The sequence below is a fragment of the Takifugu rubripes genome, chromosome 1 (genome assembly GCF_901000725.2).
Source record: "Takifugu rubripes chromosome 1, fTakRub1.2, whole genome shotgun sequence".
In the NCBI taxonomy this organism is placed as follows: Eukaryota; Metazoa; Chordata; class Actinopteri; order Tetraodontiformes; family Tetraodontidae; genus Takifugu; species Takifugu rubripes.
In genome coordinates, this window is record NC_042285.1 from 28576113 (window position 1) to 28596041 (window position 19929).

The 19929-nt window shown below is 53.2% G+C and overlaps 3 protein-coding genes and 1 long non-coding RNA gene across 12 annotated transcripts in view; 2 read left to right on the forward strand and 2 right to left on the reverse strand.

Moving 5' to 3' along the window:
- Positions 1-6701, reverse strand: LOC101070783 (ribosomal RNA processing protein 1 homolog A). 3 transcript variants are annotated; one of them, XM_029827097.1, is made up of 16 exons: positions 6579-6701; positions 5491-5780; positions 5042-5124; positions 4227-4284; positions 4070-4155; positions 3935-3996; positions 3695-3824; positions 3539-3603; positions 3276-3463; positions 3108-3199; positions 2926-3023; positions 1997-2016; positions 1777-1923; positions 771-1519; positions 510-573; positions 1-385 (listed from the first exon to the last, which is right to left on the reverse strand). In XM_029827097.1, exons 2-16 carry the CDS (start codon positions 5615-5617, stop codon positions 186-188), a joined length of 2169 nt encoding a protein of 722 aa, XP_029682957.1. In that variant the 5' UTR covers positions 5618-5780; positions 6579-6701; the 3' UTR covers positions 1-185. The 3 variants fall into 3 exon arrangements, with proteins under 3 accessions (XP_029682957.1, XP_029682914.1, XP_029682868.1); XM_029827054.1 differs by having other exon boundaries at positions 717-1519; XM_029827008.1 differs by having other exon boundaries at positions 699-1519.
- On the forward strand, positions 6454-17341 carry slc37a1 (solute carrier family 37 member 1). Of its 6 annotated transcripts, XR_003886086.1 has the most exons (20): positions 6906-7165; positions 7629-7786; positions 9202-9283; positions 9376-9481; positions 9551-9629; positions 9711-9846; positions 9918-9994; positions 10095-10261; positions 10334-10386; positions 10458-10529; positions 11483-11605; positions 11679-11832; positions 12041-12126; positions 12431-12479; positions 12718-12791; positions 12876-12954; positions 13055-13152; positions 13227-13291; positions 13640-13759; positions 17207-17341. XR_003886086.1 is itself a non-coding variant. In XM_011617661.2 (19 exons), the coding sequence occupies exons 2-19, from the start codon at positions 7731-7733 to the stop codon at positions 13653-13655; spliced, it is 1572 nt and encodes a 523-aa protein (XP_011615963.2). In that variant the 5' UTR covers positions 6454-6607; positions 7629-7730; the 3' UTR covers positions 13656-14387. The 6 variants fall into 6 exon arrangements, 5 of the variants coding, with proteins under 5 accessions (XP_011615963.2, XP_029683030.1, XP_029683291.1 ...); XM_011617661.2 differs by lacking the exons at positions 6906-7165; positions 17207-17341 and adding an exon at positions 6454-6607 and having other exon boundaries at positions 13640-14387; XM_029827170.1 differs by lacking the exon at positions 17207-17341 and having other exon boundaries at positions 13640-14387.
- pde9aa (phosphodiesterase 9aa) overlaps positions 16338-19929 on the forward strand; it is a 17983-nt gene continuing 14391 nt past the window's right edge. The window contains exon 1 of one of the 2 annotated variants that reach the window (XM_029827696.1): positions 16338-16565. In XM_029827696.1, coding sequence (XP_029683556.1) covers positions 16503-16565 — 63 coding nt within the window. In that variant the 5' untranslated portion in view covers positions 16338-16502. The remainder of the gene's footprint in view (positions 16566-19929) is intronic. The other variant, XM_029827648.1, reaches the window with a different exon arrangement.
- Positions 19404-19929, reverse strand: part of LOC115247480 (uncharacterized) — a 1648-nt gene continuing 1122 nt past the window's right edge. The window contains exon 3 of the long non-coding RNA XR_003886547.1: positions 19404-19867. This is a non-coding gene — a long non-coding RNA (uncharacterized lncRNA). The remainder of the gene's footprint in view (positions 19868-19929) is intronic.

A 19929-nucleotide genomic window follows, 5' to 3' on the forward strand; every position in this document is an offset into this window, starting at 1 on the left:
TTAGGGATTAAAATCCGAGATTTATCTGAACATTTACGTTTTAAAACAGACGAATAAAACTGGAAAATGAGCAACTTTATTGGAAACTTTGATATAAATATCTCACTAGTTTTCCAAAAACAAAGCTAAAATGAGGAAAACCAGGAAGTTTATTCCAGGTCGGATGGCCGCACGTCATCAACCCGTTAGAAGAAGTCTGCTGCCGTCGGCCGGGATGTGGGCGTCCTGCGAGGCGTCCCCGCACACTTCCTGTTCCGGACGCCGGCCCGCAGCGGCGTTGCTGGAGACTTCAACACGCCAAACTTGGGTTTCTGCTGGGGGTCAAAGGGCACCCGGGAGGACCCCTCGGGACTGACCAGGAGGCTCCGGTCCGTCTTCCTGAACTCTGAAACCACAGCGGAGGTTCAGAACCAACTCACGACGTTCTGGTCCTTAAACGCACGTTTGTCGTTATTCAACGTTCATTAAAACGATGATTCAGGAACTTTAACGAGCGGCGACCTTCTGACCTGCAGTTTTATTGTTCCGCAGACCAAACGTCACTTTCTTGTTCTCCAGTTTGGGAGTTTGAGGCTGCAGAATAGAAACAGGAAGTTCTGGGATTTAGTTTGTCTGGAGACACACACACACACACACACACGTACGTGTACACACACACACGTACAGAGACACACGCACAAGTTAGCCAGAGAGCTCACCTTTGATGTCCCCTTCACCTTTGATGTCCCCTTCACCTTTGATGTCCCCTTCACCTTTGATGTCCCCTTCACCTTTGATGTCCCCTTCTGGCCGACGCCCCCTTTGGTCCTGCAGAACAGCGGCGTGGGGACGGCGGCGCCGGTCTGAAAGGCCACGAAGTCGGCCTCGGTCTTCTTCTTCTTGGGTGGCGTTTGGGCGTTCGCCGTCCCGTCTCCCGCGTCCCCGGTGGACGTCTGCAGCTCATCGGCCTCGAACTCAAACACCACGGGGATCTTCCTCCTCCTCACCTGGGGGGCACCTTCACGCTGCTCCTCTGGAGGAGCTTCCCTCCTGCCCTCAGCGCCTGTCGGGGCAGAAACCCGCCTCTTCTTCTTCTTCTTCTTCTTCTCTGCTGTCACGGAGACGTTCTCCTCCTCCTGAGGAGGTTCCTCCTGGACGTCCGTTGCTGGTGTTGGAGCTTCTTTGAGCGTTCCTCCAGTCACCGGGGGGACATCGGCCTTCTCTGCCTCTCTCTTCAGGTTCCTCTTGTTCCTCTTCTTTCCTGGAGTTGGGGGACCGTGTTGTCCACCGTTCACCTGGACGTCCTCCAGGTCCTTGGTCCCTGAGGGGACAGCAGTGATGGAGGAAGCTGTCCTCTCCTCAGGAGCTTCTCCTCTGTCTGAAGGCTCCTGGGTGGTGCTCTCAGCAGACCCTCCCCCCTCCACAGCTTTCTTCTTCTTCTTCCTGCTTTTCCTCTTCCTCTTCTCTTGATTTGCAGGTAAATCAGCCGATTCTTCTTCCACGGTGTCGTTTTGCTTTTTAGAAGATTCTTTTTTCTTTTCTGAAACAGATAAAAATCAAAGGGGCGCCATGGCAACCAGAGCAGGTACAGATGAATGGATGTCAACAGCAGGTTAAGCTCCGCCCCTCAGAGGCGATTCATATTAAAATAATATTAAACCTTTAAATCCTCACAGACATTTGCTGCAGACAAATATTTAAAAAACATAGCAAAGCTGCCTGGTTACCGTGGTTACAGAATTACAACTTTAGGAAAAAGAACAGCGAAGTCTGGACCAACGAGGCGGCGTGACGCACTTTTACTCTTCTTGGTGATTGGCCCCGCCCCCTCCTCCTCCTCCTCATTAATGCGGCGTCTCCTCTTCATCCTCTTCCTGCTGCAGTACATGTCGTCATCCTCATCCGTGGACACTTCCTCCGGACACTCGTGCTGAGGGAAGACTCCTGGAGGGCGGGGCAGAGGTCAAAGGTCAGTGTGAGGCGGAGGGAACAAAGACGGGAGACGGTGGAATCGTACCTTCGCTCAGGTTCCGAAGGCTGATGGTCGACCAGGGGAGGAAAGAGAAGAAGAGCAGGTTAGAAGCAGAAACAGTGAAGCCGATCCAGAACTGATCCAGAACTGATCCGGGGCCGATCCAGAACTGATCCTGAGCTGATCCGGGGCCGATCCAGAACTGATCCTGAGCTGATCCGGAGCCAATCCAGAACTGATCCGGGGCCGATCCACAGCTGATCCAGGGCCGATCCAGAACTGATCCTAAGCTGATCCGGGGCCGATCCAGAACTGATCCGGGGCCGATCCACAGCTGATCCGGGGCCGATCCACAGCTGATCCAGAGCCGATCCTGAGCTGATCCAGAGCCGATCCAGAACTGATCCAGGGCCGATCCAGAACTGATCCAGGGCCGATCCAGAACTGATCCGGGGCCGATCCAGAACTGATCCACAGGAGGAGAACTGCAGTCTCACTGCAGCAGATTCAGCCTCCAGCAGACGCTTCACACCTTCACTCAGGTGTAAAACACACCCTCCTCCACCTTCTGCTCCCTGCTGAGGGGGGTTTGGAGCTGATGATGATGATGATGATGATGATGATGATGGTCGTCTCCTTCACCACCCTCTCGGGGTGACGGGAGGGGGCACCCATGGGTGAAGGCAGGTCCGTCCCTGGATGAGCATGTGTGGGTTCGGTGCCCTGCTCAAGGGTACCTGGGCAGCAGACTGAGGGAGCTCTGACCCCCCCCCCCCACTACCAGAACACCTTCCATGTTTGTCTGCCCTGGGGCTCGAACCAACAACCCAGCCCAGCTGGCCACAGCCTGAGCTCCCACCATGCTAATAACATGTTACTAACATGTTAATAACACTGAGCTTCGCTGCGGCGGCGTTGAGGACGCCACAGGAGACGTTCGTGGCCAAACGACAGCACGAAGACGAGCAACTCACATTTTGACGATGTTGTAGAGTTTCCGTCTGTTGTGACTCGGCGTGCTGCTGCGACTCGCCAGCTCAAACAGTTTCGCCGCCAGAGCGCCGTAGTCAAACTAGCAGCGAGGAGAAAAACACGGAGGTGAGCAGAAAGCGAAGCGTCGTTGTCGAGGCGACAGGTGACGGGATGAAGGCTCCACCTGTAGCACCGGGCCAACGTCTTCATCACCCGCTGACTCGGACTTTTCCGAGTCGAGCAGCTCGTTTGCATCACCTTCCTTCGAGGTTCTACCTGAAAAACAAGTCGGCACATTGACACAGGAAGCTCAGCGATGCTAACATGCTACATGCTAATCTGCAGCAGGCACCGTTGGTCCGGGACTTTCTCCCGCCTCCGCCTCTTTTTGCTTCCCACGTTTCCGTTTGTTCATCTTCCTCTCCAGACGTCTGCTCCGAGTCCGAGTCCAGCTCCTTCATCAAGTCTTCGATGGCGAAGGGAGCCTGGTCCACGATGGTGCTGAAGATGCTGCTGCAGATGGCGGCCAACAGAGTCCGGCTGGAGAGAAGAAGAGCGCCCAAACGTCAGCATCGGCGCCACGTCCTAAAGCAGAGCTCCTCTACAGAAACGCACTCTTTGGTTCTGGCAGCTGTTCTGCAGAAGGGCTGGATGAAGACCAGGTTCTGATCAGCAGTGAGCTGGAAGGACAAGAACATCATCACCATCATCATCACCATCCTCCTCGAACACACCTGTGGCAGCAGAGACCCAGGTCCCGAACAAACGCACCTCGTCTGCAGCCACCGCCGCCAGCTCGCTCATGTAGACGTCCAGGATGTGGTACTGCAGCCCGCAGGGCGCCTGGCCGCCGCTCTGCAGGACCTGAGTGGAGAGCAGCTCCAGGAACCTGGAGACAACACTGAGAGAGAAGACACGCTGAAGGCTGCCGCCCACCTGGCTGACCGGGCGCCGCCCACCTGGCTGACCGGGCGCCGCCCACCTGGCTGACCGGGCACCGCCCACTCTTACCTGCTGTCCCAGCGGGTCTTCTTCAGCACCTGGAAGGTCTGTCTGAACATGAAGCGGACCAGCTGTCAGAGACAAAGTGCTGGTGAGAAGAGCTGCAGGACGGTTCCTCAGCCATCGAGACTGGCTGCTCCTCACCTGGAAGAACTTGTCCATCCTCAGCCTGTCGATGCCCGTCCACTCTCTTTTAAAGGTCTGCAGGAAACTCTGCACGTACAGCAGCTCTGTGGGAGACAGAGCACCTTCATCATCCTCCTCCTCCTCCTCACCAATGATCTAACAAAGTCACACTTACGTCCATCAACATCCTGGAAACTGTGGATGAGACTGGAGATCTGATGGGACAGCTGCTCCTGCAGAGGGATGAGAAACATCAGAGGATCCACAGAGAAACGGATCAAAAAAACAGTTCATTTTCACCTTAAGGTGAATAAGATCAAAGAAGCAAAGACAGGATTCTCTGGTGAAGCTGCAGGTGCAGAAACACCCAAGTCGGTCCACAGGCGGCTGTAAACCGGGCCCAGCTTCATGTGGCCCTTCATGGACCAGAAGACGTACGAGCTCCAAAATGAGAGTTAAACTCCTCAAATATTCCAGTCAGAAAATTCTGTTTTAATTAACTCAATTTGACAAAGGACACGTTACCCTGCAGGTTACATGCAGGTTACAGGTCCCTTACATTATATTAGTATTAATTAATATTATATAATATATTTTGTTTGAATATCAAGTTATGAATGAGTTTTCTTGATCTCTTCGTCCTTTTCAGGGTCGCGGGGACGGTGCTGGAGCCGTGCTCCACCCCTGGATGTGAGCAGGTACCTTGCTCAAGGGCGCCTCGGCAGCGCTCTGAAGGAGTTCTGGCACCGTTGCGACTACCAGAACCCCCTCCATGTTCAGTCTGCTCCAGGTCTTCTCAGCAGCCCGCGTTAGCAACGCCCGGAGGACTAATCTATTCTAAGTAACTATTCTGTTAAATGCGAGATAATATTTCTCTTTACGTCACTTCCATAAAAGGCTGTCACAATTCCCAGGTGTACTCAGATGATTGAACTCTCAACCATTTTACTGGAGTCTGCTCCTTTATTCAGGATCCACCAGGAAACGCACCTGCAGCAGTGGTTTGTCCTGCATCCACAGACAGTAGAACAGACCCTTCCACAGTTTCAGCAGCTCCTCGGGCGTGAATCCATCTACACACGCGCGCACACACACGCACGCACGCACGCACGCGCACACACACACACACACACACACACACACACACACACACACACATGGTTCAGCCAAGTGAAAATTAGCAGCTGGAATAATTAAAAACTCACTGATCTGATAATCCACACTGCTGTAAAATCAATACTCATTACAGATGGCAACACATACAAACCTATTAGGCCTCTGGATGAAACTGACTGAGTTAAAGTACCAACTAATCAATATCTCTTTTTCAACAACTGGTTAAGTGCGTTAACCATCACAACTATTGCTATCAGACTGCTAGTTTAGTATTAGCCGCAGCTAGCGTGCTCCGCGTCGGCTAGCTGGGGCTGCTAGCTTACCTGCCGCCTTCTGGGACCGGACAAGAATGTATTTCCTAAGTTTCTTGATCGCCTTGGTCCGGACGGGCTTCTCATTGGAGGCTAACCTCTGGGCGAACTGGACCTCCGGCTCCTGAACCGACACCATGCTCACTAGTAGACTCACGTGGAGACAACAACGCTTCACTCTGCTTAAGTTTTCTCTCGCTTCCTCCCTGTGGTTGAGCAGTTTCCGGCGCGGTTCAATGACGTCAGAGCAGAGCCACTGTAGTTTTTATTATGCACCGGAGGGTGGCGCCAAAGGACCCCTGCTGGGGGAAGAAACGGCGCGTTTGGTCAAGGCTGAGACTCGTTCATATCCAAGCTAAAAATCAAAGAATCATTTCAAAACGTTTGACAAATAAAACAGAAGTAGGAATTGAAAATGTTATTTGAATTTTTAAAGACGTTTCACCTCGTTTTTAGATACTTGTACTTCATTTTATGTATTTTTTATGTCATTTGTCACGTGCGTGATGTTAACGTGTATATTGTACTGCACGCTGCAAATTTCCCGGCTGTAGGACGATTAAAGGTTATCTAACATTATCTTAAAAAGTTAAAAATCTGATCAGTTACTTAAACCATTGAATATTATATATTATATTATATTATATTATATTAGATCAGATTAGATTAGGTTAGAACAGGTGAACTCTGCATCAAAGCCAGGAGAACACACATGAGAATAAAGGTTATTTTATTATTATTACATTAACACATTTATGGAGAAATGTTTTTTAAGAACGTTGTGTTTTTCAAAATTGAAATTTAAACTTCATAAAGACCCAGAAAACCTTTCCTGTTCCAAAGGCTGAGGCCGGTACAGGTGTATAACTGGCCCACAGGTTTATGTTAGCCAACATTTAAAACATCTCCACCTTATCTCCGATTTTATCATCCAATCACACGTCTAACCGTGTCCTCCGAGCTGGCAGTGACGTCATCGAGTGTGTGTGTGTGTGTGTGTGTGTGTGTGCGTGTGTGTGACAGAGAGAGAGAGAGAGAGAGGGAGACACACACATTCGGACAAAGTGTCGACATGTTGCGTGTCTGAAAACTAAACTGACCGAAAATCTGGTGGCTTTGGCGGCGCGAGGTAAGCTGATGACCGAGCACGAGGGACAGCGGTCCGAGCACGAGACAGCGCGTGGTCGCGGGTCTTTTTTAGCGTCGGTGAAAGAGGCGGAAGTCTGATGTTAGCCGACACCAAAGCGCGACATTGTTTCCGGATTCGCTGCACATGAGACCCAAATCGCGTCTCCGCGGTTCCGCTCAGTAGCTGAAGCTTCGACCCGGACGTTCCCGAGAATTCGTGTTTAACCCACAAGAAGGAAAAGACAACATGACAAAAGCTGCAGTTGAAGGTTCAGATGTTCATCCTCAGGGGACACCGCCGGTTTCAAGGTTCGAGCCGGTTCTGGTCTCTGGTTTGGATCCCATTATGAAGTGAGAAGATGCAGAGATCAGAGCCGCGGAGGTGTTCGGGCTGTCTGAGGTCAGGGGACCCAGGTCCACCTGACTAGGAACCTCAGAACTCGCCAGTGACGTCATGAACGCGGTTAGCCGTGACTGGCCCCTCCGGGGTCCCAGAGGTCAGCCGGAACCGGACCTAAAGCCGGAGCCAAGGCCGCTTTCTTCGGTCCAGCTGGTTTCTGTGGGTCTGCTCTGCATCTCAATGGTTTATAGTTACGTTTTACAAAAATGAAACGATGATAAAACAAACACTTCCTGTAAGAACTTCAGTTTAAAAGCACTTAAAATAGTTCCATCTCTCACTTGACGGTAGTGTGACGTTTATTGGGATGAGCAGCGTTGAAGAGTTGGGAATACTGGTTGATCTGGTTTTAACAGTCATGTTCTGCCCGTGTCTGGGAGGGTTCCCTGGTTCCTCCGGTTCTGAGGTTCCTCTGGTCCAGAGACACCGAGGGAGAGGCAGGAGGAGACAGTTCTCACGTCACTTTCAAGCGTCTCCATGTTTGAGCCAAACCTGCAGATGTTCTTTTTGTTTGTATTTCTACCATCTTTCATAAAAGGTGTAAAACTGTAAAATCGTTGCTGCTTTTAAGCTGCACAAAGCAACATTTGGAGGAGGGACTGTAGTCTTCCTTCTCTTTCAGCTTCTCCGTGTCTGCCATGGTGCCGTGGCGTCTCTTCCTTCAGCAACCAGCAGCTTCTACTCGGGTCGAGGAGATCTGACGGAACCTTCTGGACCTTCAAACATGGCTGCCGTTCCTCCTGGGATCCGCCTGCTGGTGTCCTTCAGCAGGGAGCAGTGGTGAGTGTGACCCACTGAAGATGCATTAGCAGCTGGCTAAGAGGACATGTGAGCACCGGGAATATCAACCTTTACAGAGAAAACATCACAAGAGCAGTTAAATTAAATCACGATTCATCTGCGTCACCAGGTTTGTTAAGTTTTCCCGTTTTTACATGAAAGGACAAATTATAGCAAATAGCCTAAAGCCACATTTGAGCTGCTTTCTTGGGAGTAAAACGGGCGGAAGTGGAGTCTTGCTGGAGGTTCGGGACTCCCAGCAGCGGCGACAGTGACCCCTGGTGGCCGAACCGCGTCAGTGCGTTTCACCACCTCAGGACTTGCTATGTTTGTGAGGACAATCGAGCTGTCATCGCCGCATTTCTGTGCAGTTCTTGAGTTCGGCATGATGGTGAACTGATCCGGTTTTATTGTCTGGACGAGCACTGCAGCCGTGCACGTGGCCTCAGACACGCCTACTCATGGATCAAAGTCTGATGTTGATTTCTGAACACATACGACCTGATGCACTGTTCAACGTCTCCTGGTGATGACAGAGAGACAGACGGGCAGGCAGGCGGACAGAGAGACAGACGGGCAGGCAGGCGGACAGAGAGACAGACGGGCAGGCAGGCGGACAGAGAGACAGACGGGCAGGCAGGCGGACAGAGAGACAGACAGGCAGGCGGACAGAGAGACAGACAGGCAGGCAGGCGGACAGAGAGACAGACGGGCAGGCAGGCGGACAGAGAGACAGACGGGCAGGCAGGCGGACAGAGAGACAGACAGGCAGGCAGGCGGACAGAGAGACAGACGGGCAGGCGGACAGAGAGACAGACGGGCAGGCGGACAGAGAGACAGACAGGCAGGCGGACAGAGAGACAGACAGGCAGGCAGGCGGACAGAGAGACAGACAGGCAGGCAGGCGGACAGAGAGACAGACGGGCAGGCGGACAGAGAGACAGACGGGCAGGCGGACAGAGAGACAGACGGGCAGGCGGACAGAGAGACAGACGGGCAGGCGGACAGAGAGACAGGCAGGCAGGCGGACAGAGAGACCGACAGGCAGGCAGGCGGACAGAGAGACAGACAGGCAGGCAGGCAGGTGTGTTTGCATTGAGGTCAGCTGATTACTCGTGTAGAACCGAGGACGTGTTTGTGGTCTTCGTGTCGGCTCCACGTTGACACACACGAGAGACTTTTCACAGCTGGGTCCTAAACTGGGACCAGTACAGAAGCAGAACTGGAAGTTTGAACGTCCCGAAATTTGTCAGGATCTGGTTCAGTTCAGTTTGGCTCACGTTCCGCTGTGTTTGGATCTGTGGACTTATTTACACATAAATAAAGATTATTCAGTAAATGTGCTGCAGGTCTGACGTCAGAATCAGATCGGTAAGTTCTGCTCAATACTGCCCCCCTGCGTCTCCTGGGTGCAGGTACAGAGCCCTCACCTTTGGCCTCACCTTCCTGCTCTACACCTGCTTCCACCTGTCCAGGAAACCCATCAGTATCGTCAAGGTAAACACACACGCACACACACACGCACACACACACACACACACACACACACACAGAATATTGATCCACTCTGCTTCTGTTTCTTTCGGTAGAGCGAGCTTCATAAGAACTGCTCCTCAGTGAGCGAGTTAGCCACCGCCATGTCCGCTGGCGGGCAGCTCCTTCACACAGATGTGGGCTGCAGCTGGAAGCCTTTTGGTTGGTACGGTCCCGGTTCTGAGCCTCTGCTGACGCGGACGCTCTGAAAACGAAGCCTTTCCTCCTCAGATAAGAGCAACTACAAGCAGCTGCTGGGAGCCATGGATTACTCCTTCCTGTGTGCCTACGCCGTGGGGATGTACCTCAGGTACCGCCCACGGAACACGCCACACTCCAGCGCCTGGCGTGTCCCCGGTTAATGTGATGTCATCACGGTGTGTCCCTGCAGCGGCATCATCGGGGAGCGCCTGCCCATCCGCCTGTACCTGACCGTCGGCATGCTGGCCAGCGGCCTGTTCACCTGCCTCTTCGGGCTGGGCTACATCTACAACATCCACAGTCTGAGCTTCTACATCTTCGTGCAGGTGGGGCTCTCCGCACGGCCTCAGAAACAGAACACCGGCGTCCTTATTTCTGCTCCACTTCCTCCTTCCAGGTGATGAACGGTTTGGTCCAAACCACCGGCTGGCCCAGTGTCGTCACCTGCATCGGCAACTGGTTTGGGAAAGGACGGTAGGGGCGAAGCTTCGGGCCGCTGGTTGATCTCAGCGTTTGCTAGCGTCGTGCGAACCGTAGTCAGCCGTTTTGAAGCTGTGATGTCACTTCCTGTCAGACGTGGCCTCATCATGGGCCTGTGGAACTCGCACACATCAGTGGGGAACATCCTGGGCTCTCTGATCGCTGGGTACTGGGTCTCCTCCAACTGGGGCTTATCCTTCATCGTGCCTGGCATCATCATCGCAGGAATGGGCGTGGCCTGCTTCCTCTTCCTCATCGAGCGTGAGTTCCTCATGTGAGCGGCACAGAAGACGTCAGAGTTGGAGATGAACCGAGCCTTTTCTCCCTCTGCAGACCCCAACGACCTGAAAAGGATGTACCTCCAGAGTTCATCTGCAGATAAAAAGGTGAGACTTCGCTTCAGTCCCGTCCTGAACGGCTCTGATGGCGTCTCCTCATCCTCTTCATCCCCCTGCAGCCGGAAAAGAGGAGCTGGAAGGGTGAGAGGGGACGCTCAGCTGGTCTGCAGTACAAAGACAGCAGCAAGCAGGTGTGTGTGAGTGTGTGTGTGTGTGTGTCTGTGTGTGAGAGAGCCTGAATCTGTGTGTGTGTGTGTGAGAGAGCCTGAAAGTGTGTGTGAGTGTGTGTGTGTGAGAGAGCCTGAATCTGTGTGTGTGTGTGTGAGAGAGCCTGAAAGTGTGCGTGAGTGTGTGTGTGTGTGTGTCTGTGTGTGAGAGAGCCTGAATCTGTGTGTGTGTGTGTGAGAGCCTGAAAGTGTGTGTGAGTGTGTGTGTGTGTGTGTGTGTGAGAGAGCCTGAATCTGTGTGTGTGTGAGTGTGTGTGTGTGTGTGAGTGTGTGTGTGTGAGAGAGCCTGAATCTGTGTGTGTGTGAGTGTGTGTGTGTGTGTGAGTGTGTGTGTGTGTGAGAGCCTGAATCTGTGTGTGTGTGTCCCTGTAATGGGGACATTTTAAAATGGTTCTCAGGGTCAGGGTTCTTAAGGCGAGGCCTCTCCTGGACCTGGGTAGCTCAGGGTCGGGCTTGGTTGGGACGCTCGGGGCTCTATGAAGGTCCCGAGCGGGTCGGCAGGTCACCGCCTGACCTGTGACCCTTCAGACCGACTGATCCACCACTGATCCGGAGGCTGATTTAGGGACCCCGCGGTGCGTTCAGGCGTCTCCTCATGTGGTGGGAGATTCTCCTACAGGCTCTAACGTGTGACAGAGGTCTGGATTATGGTGGTTGTGAGAATGTCTGACAATCCAGATTTCACTGGAATAATCAGTTGGCAGGATAAAGGACAGGATGAGTGGTTGTGGGTTCATGTCTGTGGAGCGTCTGTGGCGCGTCTGTGGAGCGTCTGTGGAGCGTCTGTGGCGCGTCTGTGGAGCGTCTGTGGAGCGTCTGTGGAGCGTCTGTGGCGCGTCTGTGGAGCGTCTGTGGCGCGTCTGTGGAGCATCTGTGGCGCGTCTGTGGAGCGTCTGATCCGCTTCCTGCTCCTGCAGAGCTGCGACACCGAGCTGCTGCTGCCCAGAGACGCCGCGTCTGTCGCTCTGCAGCCCGTGGTGGTGGTGAGGCGGGAGGCGGAGCCATCGCCCATCAGCTTCATGGGGGCGCTTCGTATCCCGGTGAGAGCAGAACACGGGTTAAACACCAGACGTGAGCGGCTCTGTCCAGAGGTGACGCAGCGTGTGTTGGCAGGGCGTGGTGGAGTTCTCCCTCTGCCTGCTCTTCGCTAAGCTGGTCAGCTACACCTTCCTCTTCTGGCTGCCGCTCTACATGACCAAAGCAGCTCATCTGGACGCCAAGAAGGCTGGAGACCTGTCCACGCTGTTCGATGTTGGAGGGATCGTGGGTGAGTGTGTGTGTGTGAGTGTGTGTGTGAGAGAGAGAGAGAGAGAGAGAGAGAGAGAGAGAGAGAGACATTTCCTGTCAGCATTTACCAGCTTTTGGCCCTTTTAACTCAAGAAGATGAGACTGACATATATTGCTCACCTGTGTGTGTGTGTGTGTGTGTGTGTGTGTGTGTGTGTGTGTGCGTGCGTGTGTGTGTGTGTGTCCAGGAGGCATCCTGGCTGGTGTGTTTTCTGATAGGTCAGGAAAGCGAGCCTCCACCTGTGCTGTCATGCTGCTGCTGGCGGCTCCAGTCGTGAGTTCCGTTCCGTCACTCCGAACTTGGTTCCTGGTTCCGAACACACAGAAACATTAAAAGTTAATGACAGAGATGATTTATTTGTTATAGCTAAAGTGCGCAGAAACGCTCTATAAAAAGAATCAAGCACAAAACACAGTTTCATGTAAACAACTGATTCCGTCCCACCAGCGCGGGCGATGCTGCCCCCTGGTGGCGGGAAGACGTCACGCCTGACACTTCCTGTCAGGATCAAACGCTCGTCTCGTTAACGGCGTCCGTTTGGAATGTTGTTCCTGAAGACTTCCTCTGTCTCCTGCAGCTTTACGGCTTCTCCAGGATCAGCAGGTTCGGCCTGGGTCCGACCATCGGTGAGTCCCGTAACTTCGCCGTTCGTGGTCGTTCTTTAATGTGTTTGAGCAGAAAACTGAAGGTCAGGACAGAAAAGGTCAATGCGTGTGTAAGACGAGCGTTCCTGAACGCACCGCCGGGCTCCTCGCCGCCGGGCTCCTCGCCCGTGATTGGCCGAGCGTCACGGCGGCCGTGGCTCGTGGGCGTTGTTGTGGCGGCTGTAATGGTTGCTCTGCTCTGACGGCGTGTGTTCCTCAGCCATGCTGCTGGTGTGCGGCGGTCTGGTCAACGGCCCGTACGCCCTCATCACCACCGCCGTGTCAGCTGACCTGGTGACGTTCAGCCTCCTTTCAGTTCTTTCAATGGTCTCAGGTGAGCTCAGATCCACCATTAACTCCTCCCACCTTCCACCTCAGGGGACCCACAAGAGCCTGAAGGGGAACGCCAGAGCCCTGTCCACGGTCACCGCCATCATCGACGGCACCGGGTCAGTCGGTGAGTGCAGGTGGATCACATGATCACTCCGGGTTTAGAACCCTTCGGGAGCTTAAGGTGGTTCTGGGGATGAGCAGGTGATGAAGGTTGATGTGCACAGGTGCAGCACTGGGCCCCCTGCTGGCCGGACTCCTGTCTGCCGGAGGCTGGAATCAGGTGTTCTACATGCTGATGACGGCGGACTTCCTGGCTCTGCTGGTGAGTGCTGGGAGGTCGGCGTGCTGCCGGGCTCGGATCAGCGGCACCGCTAACGTCCGATCGTGTGTTTGCAGCTGCTGCTGCGGCTGGTGATGAAGGAAGTGACCTCACACAAGTCCCGCCCCCCCGCCGCTGTGGAGTAAGACGCCCCGTCACATGACACCGTGTTTGTTAGCTGGTTAGGCCCAGTTAGGTCCAGTTAGGCCCAGTTAGGTCCAGTTAGGCCCAGTTAGTCTGTAGAATCTGTAGCAGGTTAGTGGAGTGTTAGCTCCGAGTCGTAACCATGGCAACATCCCTGCCTGTGAGTCACAGAGGAGAAATTAGATCACAAACGTCACAAAAGACTTTATTCTGCTTCGTTTCAGACAGAAATACATATTTTATATTTACATATTTAATTTATACATTTTTCTAAATCTCAAATGTTGAATCACAAACTTCAAACTTTGATCTTCACAAGTTTGAAGGTATTTTTGTGTTTTGTCAGGCTGAAGGAGCACTGAGCACTTTGGAGAAGAACCACTGACCTGGGACCTGGCTCTGTGTGTGTGTGTGTGTGTGTGTGTGTGTGTGTGTGTGTGTGTGTGTGTGTGTGTGTGTGTGTGTGGTCCTCTTCAGGTCTCCTTTAGCAGCATTTAAATCTTTTCTGTAATTAACAGACTGTCAGATGCTGGTTCTGTGTGGTGACACTAAAAAGGTGTCTCGTTAGCACTGCTAAGCTAACAGTGGCTCGTTAGCGCTGCTAAGCTAACAGTTGCTCGTTAGCGCTGCTAAGCTAACAGTAGCTGAGCGCCTGTGGTCTCCTTATTACAGATTCTTTATTTATTGCCAAATTATCTGCTGTAACTTTAACAGCGACTTTACGCAGGACGAGTTTCCTCCTTTTAAAGGGCCGGTCTGTGTTCCTCTGCCTTCCTGAACCAAAGACTTGGTCACCTGACTTGGTCACCTGACCCAGACGCCTCCTTTGAAGGTCTCTTTTGGTACGTTTAGGCTCCAGAGCTTATTTTTCTATCAGCCGTGTTGGTGACGGGCTGCTGGCTGTGCACACGTGCACACGTGCACACTTGAGGGTGTGATTGTTACCACGAGCTGGATCTTTAACATCTGTCAGCTGTGACGTCAGGTAACCAGAACCAGAACCAGAACCAGAACCAGTGAGCAGTTCAGGGCTGTCGTGGCGTTGCTAATGTGCTGAATCCTGTCCTGTGGAACAGTAAAAACATCCAAGTGTCTCCTGCTGTCTTTGTCAATCATTTGCTGGACGTTTGCAGCTCAACAGAAACAGAAATGTCCTCCTAACTCGTGTCCCCACCCTTAACTCGCGTCCCCACTCCTAACTCGTGTCCCCACCCTTAACTCGTGTCCCCCCTCCTAACTCGTGTCCCCACCCTTAACTCGCGTCCCCACCCTTAACTCGCGTCCCCACTCCTAACTCGTGTCCCCACCCTTAACTCGCGTCCCCACCCTTAACTCGCGTCCCCACTCCTAACTCGCGTCCCCACTCCTAACTCGCGTCCCCACCCTTAACTCGCGTCCCCACCCTTAACTCGCGTCCCCACTCCTAACTCACGTCCCCACTCCTAACTCACGTCCCCACTCCTAACTCGTGTCCCCACCCTTAACTCGCGTCCCCACTCCTAACTCACGTCCCCACTCCTAATGTCCCCACTCCTAACTCACGTCCCCACTCCTAACTCGTGTCCCCACCCTTAACTCGCGTCCCCACTCCTAACTCACGTCCCCACTCCTAATGTCCCCACTCCTAACTCACGTCCCCACTCCTAACTCGTGTCCCCACCCTTAACTCGTGTCCCCACTCCTAATGTCCCCACTCCTAACTCGTGTCCCCACTCCTAATGTCCCCACTCCTAACTCGCGTCCCCACTCCTAATGTCCCCACTCCTAATGTCCCCACTCCCAACTCGTGTCCCCACTCCTAATGTCCCCACTCCTAATGTCCCCACTCCTAACTCACGTCCCCACTCCTAACATGTCCCCACTCCTAATGTCCCCACTCCTAACTCGCGTCCCCACTCCTAATGTCCCCACTCCTAATGTCCCCACTCCTAATGTCCCCACTCCTAATGTCCCCACTCCCAACTCGTGTCCCCACTCCTAATGTCCCCACTCCTAACTCACGTCCCCACTCCTAACATGTCCCCACTCCTAATGTCCCCACTCCTAACATGTCCCCACTCCTAATGTCCCCACTCCTAACTCGCGTCCCCACCCTTAACTCGTGTCCCCACTCCTAACTCGTGTCCCCACCCTTAACTCGTGTCCCCACTCCTAATGTCCCCACTCCTAACTCGTGTCCCCACTCCTAATGTCCCCACTCCTAACTCGTGTCCCCACTCCTAATGTCCCCACTCCGAACTCGTGTCCCCACTCCGAACTCGTGTCCCCACTCCGAACTCGTGTCCCCACTCCTAATGTCCCCACTCCCAACTCGTGTCCCCACTCCTAACTCACGTCCCCACTCCTAACTCGTGTCCCCACTCCTAATGTCCCCACTCCTGCTGTTGATGCTTCCTGCCTCTCCACCGCTGCACACTGGCTAAATCGGGCCGATGGGTGGCGTGGAGTGGGCTCAAGTCCCAGCTGGAGGTGGCAGCTGTCATCCAAAATGCTAAGCTAACAGAAAGAAGCCACTCAGTGACACAGGCAGACCTGCACACGAGGGTCCACTAAACACCACTAAACCAGATTTTTAGGCTCCCACACACGTTGAACCAGAGACCGAAGGCCGAAGCAGCACAGTCGGGTCTCAGCCGACCCAAAAGTTCTCCAGAACGTCTCGTGAGCGCTGCAAATGTTCCTGCTTCCTGTCAACCTTGATGCCTTTGGGCTTCACATTAAATCGGGACCTTGATGTTTGCCCAACCCATGTAGCACACCACCCAACAACACGCTAACAACATGATGATATACAATATCAGCCTCCTTCCGCGGCGGAGTGACGTCACTGACGCCCGTCTCTGATTGGAGGAAACGTAGAGGTGATCTACCTGAGTGCTCGACATCGCCAGGAGCTCGAGCCACTTGACTCACGTGCGTGGCGGTGTGGCTGTCCACGCACGTGAGGCGCGCGCCTGCATGTGAGCGCGCAGGTCCGGTCGGCAGGAGGCGGGACGCGCGCGCAACAGCAGCCTTTATGAGATGCTGCTTGGTGGCGCGAGGCGACAGACAGGAAGAGCTGCGCTGACACGCACCGTGGAGCGGCTGGAGGGATGCTGTCGGACCGCTGACCCGCCCACAGACCCACCAGCTCGGCTTGATCAGCGACACGGAGCCCGCAGCAGGACCCGCACAGCGACACGCCGACGCCGCGGACACGAGAGCGGATCATGGGGTCCGCTTCGTCCTCGTACCGGGTGATTTACCTGGACGTGGACGGCCGGATTCAGAAGGTACGGAGGCCGAGTGGAGGCAAAACACTTGAACGGGTTTGAGTTCGGGAAAATTCGATTTAATTTGGGTTGAGCTGGTTGAAGTGAACACCAAGAAAAAGTCCAAACTATGTGATAAAACTGATAAAAATCATTTAGAAGTCGAGGTTGGACGTTCAAACATTCATCTCCCCTGGAACTATTTTAAGGCCATAAGTAAATAAAAATATCATCTAAATCACGTCTCAAAGTGGAAAAAAACTTTGTCCATTTGAGTTTCTGAGGAGGAAAGTTTCAGACTTCACCAACATCTGTTTCCTAATATGCAGATGTGTTATAAGGAATAATTCCATCTGATAAGAAGTTAAATATTGTAACGATCGTCCTCAGCACAGATAAATCCTGGGAACGAGGAACAGCTGGAACAGCTGGATCCTCCTCAGCTCAGGTGGAACTGATCCTTCTTCTGATAATTGGTTCTTAGTGACTGAAGGTAAAACGAGCGGACAGGTGGGAAAGGAAACACAAATATGTCCTGGTCCTCAGATGTCCTCAGATGTCCCTGCAAATATTGTAACTCCAGTCTGCAAACACTCCGAGTCAAAGCAGAAGAAACTTTAAAGTCATTTTACTTTCATCACAGACATTTGGACTGATTTAAGTGTGTGTGTGTGTGTGTGTGTGTGTGTGTGTGTGTGTGTGTGTGTGTGTGCGTGTGTGTGTGTGTGGTTCTGCTCCACTGGTTCTTCTGAACATAGAGGTTGAAGAGTAACTTAGCCTGATATAAACACACACACACATACACACACACACACACACACACACATTAATGCAAAATAAAGAATGTAGGTCAACGTGTGAAAGACAAACCGTCCTGACGACTGTTTTCACGGTCTCTGAGGCCGCCACCGTCTTCAGGTGACGATGATGATGACGAGGATGATGATGATGATGATGAAGGCTTCAAATGAAGATGAGCGCAGAAATATGAAGAAGACTGAAGAAGGAGACATTAAAGCCAGTTTTGGATTTCAAACAACACCTTTGTCCCCAAGGAGCCGCGTCAAAGGACACAACATCCAACAATCCACAAACACACCGTCCATGTCCAAGTGCTCCATGCTTCAGGCAGAGGAGGGGACAGAGGTCCTGTAGAGGGGACCTGGAGAGGGGACAGAGAGGTCCTGCAGAGGGGACAGAGAGGTCCTGTAGAGGGGACCTGGAGAGGGGACAGAGAGGTCCTGTAGAGTCCTGTAGAGGGGACAGAGGTGTCCTGTAGAGGGGACAGAGAGGTCCTGCAGAGGGGACAGAGAGGTCCTGCAGAGGGGACAGAGGTGTCCTGTAGAGGGGACCTGGAGAGGGGACAGAGAGGTCCTGTAGAGTCCTGTAGAGGGGACAGAGGTGTCCTGTAGAGGGGACAGAGAGGTCCTGTAGAGGGGACCTGGAGAGGGGACAGAGTGGTCCTGTAGAGGGGACCTGGAGAGGGGACAGAGAGGTCCTGTAGAGGGGACCTGGAGAGGGGACAGAGTGGTCCTGCAGAGGGGACCTGTAGAAGGGACAGAGGTGTCCTGCAGAGGGGACCTGTAGAGGGGACAGAGGTGTCCTGCAGAGGGGGGACAGAGAGGTCCTGCAGAGGGGACAGAGAGGTCCTGTAGGGGGGACAGAGGTGTCCTGTAGAGTCCTGTAGAAGGGACAGAGAGGTCCTGGAGAGGGGACCTGGAGAGGGGACAGAGTGGTCCTGCAGAGGGGACAGAGGTGTCCTGCAGAGGGGACAGATAGGTCCTGTAGGGGGGACAGAGGTGTCCTGCAGAGGGGGGACAGAGAGGTCCTGCAGAGGGGACAGAGAGGTCCTGTAGGGGGGACAGAGGTGTCCTGTAGAGTCCTGTAGAAGGGACAGAGAGGTCCTGGAGAGGGGACCTGGAGAGGGGACAGAGTGGTCCTGCAGAGGGGACAGAGGTGTCCTGCAGAGGGGACAGAGAGGTCCTGTAGAGGGGACAGATAGGTCCTGTAGGGGGGACAGAGGTGTCCTGCAGAGGGGACAGAGAGGTCCTGTAGAGGGGACCTGTAGAGGGGACAGAGGTGTCCTGTAGAGGGGACAGAGAGGTCCTGTAGAGGGGACCTGTAGAGGGGACAGAGGTGTCCTGTAGAGGGGACCTGTAGAGGGGACAGAGGTGTCCTGAGACTGTTGGTCAGAAAAGGGTCCAACAGGATGCTTGAGGAGCAGGTTGGTGATGCTGAGTAAAGTCTCTGTGGAGATGAAGGAGGCCGGTCCAGTCTGGACGGAGGGTCCATAATCTTCCTCTGGAGTGAACATTGTCGTCAGGTCGCTAAGCTGTTAGCATTTAGCCGGTCTTTAGTGTGTTCAGGACTAATAAAGGACGTGGAGGAGTCGGTCTCGTGTCCTCTCGTCCTCTCTTGGCTTTCTTTCTGTCTTTTGTTGTCCCTCCATCAGGATTCTAAATATGGTGACGTCCTAATTTGTGACATTTGCATCACAAAGAGGTTCCTGTTGTGTTCCTGTAGTTTGGCCCCCTTTGTTATTGAAATGAGAAGAGGAGTGAGTGTGAAGAACACACACAACACACCTCATCCTGTCATCTGGTAGGACCTCTGTAAAGTGTGTGTCTGTGTGTGTCTGTGTGTGTGTCTGTGTGTGTGTGTGTGTGTGTCTGTGTGTGTGTGTGCGTGTGTAGATGTGTCCTGTGATAGCAGAATCTACCTGTCTGTCGATACGTCTCACCTGTCTCCCCCACCTGACTGGCTGCCACTCCCAGGTGATGAAGGGCTCTTCTGTCCTCCTTGTTGTGGTTGCCCCGCCTCCTTGCTAAGCCCCTCCCCCCGTGTCATCTGCCGCTGATCCCAGCTCGGGACATTCCTCTGTTATCTATGTGGGCCATCGATGCTCGGCCATGTTTACGAACGGTGTAACGGGACACAAAACACACTTTTAAACTTTATTGTCTGAACGCTGCACTTTTAAGTGGGAAAACATTCCTACGAACGCTCCGCTAGAACGTTCCGCTAGAACGCTCCACTAGAACGCTCCGCTAGAACGTTCCCCAACAGCGTTTCCATACAAACACACGTCTGGATGAAGCCTGGTGGTGTTTGTGCGCTCTGCCACGTATAGATTTAGTTCTACTCAATAATGGGACGTCAATCCAACCACATTGGAAAACTGCTCAGTTAATCCTGACAGAAGGAAGGCGCCAGTGGGCGGAGCTTGGCGGCACAAAAACACAACTTTATGTTGTGTCTTATGGTGGATTATTTCCAGTTTCCCCATGTCCTCCACTTCACCTCTCACTGGTTTCCAGAACTAACTGTTGAAGAAAACCGCTAACTGATGCTAGCTGTAGTTTAGTGAACAAGAGCGAGTCCTGAA

Coding starts and splice junctions, on each gene's coding strand:
- slc37a1 (XM_029827170.1), top strand. CDS start 7,061: ATGAACGCGGTTAGCCGTGACTGGCCCCTCCGGGGTCCCAGAGGTCAG. Junction 9,284..9,375: donor AACCCATCAGTATCGTCAAG/GTAAACACACAC, acceptor TTCTTTCGGTAG/AGCGAGCTTCATAAGAACTG. Junction 13,153..13,226: donor CGGACTTCCTGGCTCTGCTG/GTGAGTGCTGGG, acceptor GTGTGTTTGCAG/CTGCTGCTGCGGCTGGTGAT.
- LOC101070783 (XM_029827008.1), bottom strand. CDS start 5,617: ATGGTGTCGGTTCAGGAGCCGGAGGTCCAGTTCGCCCAGAGGTTAGCC. Junction 4,156..4,226: donor TTTCCAGGATGTTGATGGAC/GTAAGTGTGACT, acceptor TGTCTCCCACAG/AGCTGCTGTACGTGCAGAGT. Junction 3,997..4,069: donor GGATGGACAAGTTCTTCCAG/GTGAGGAGCAGC, acceptor TGTCTCTGACAG/CTGGTCCGCTTCATGTTCAG.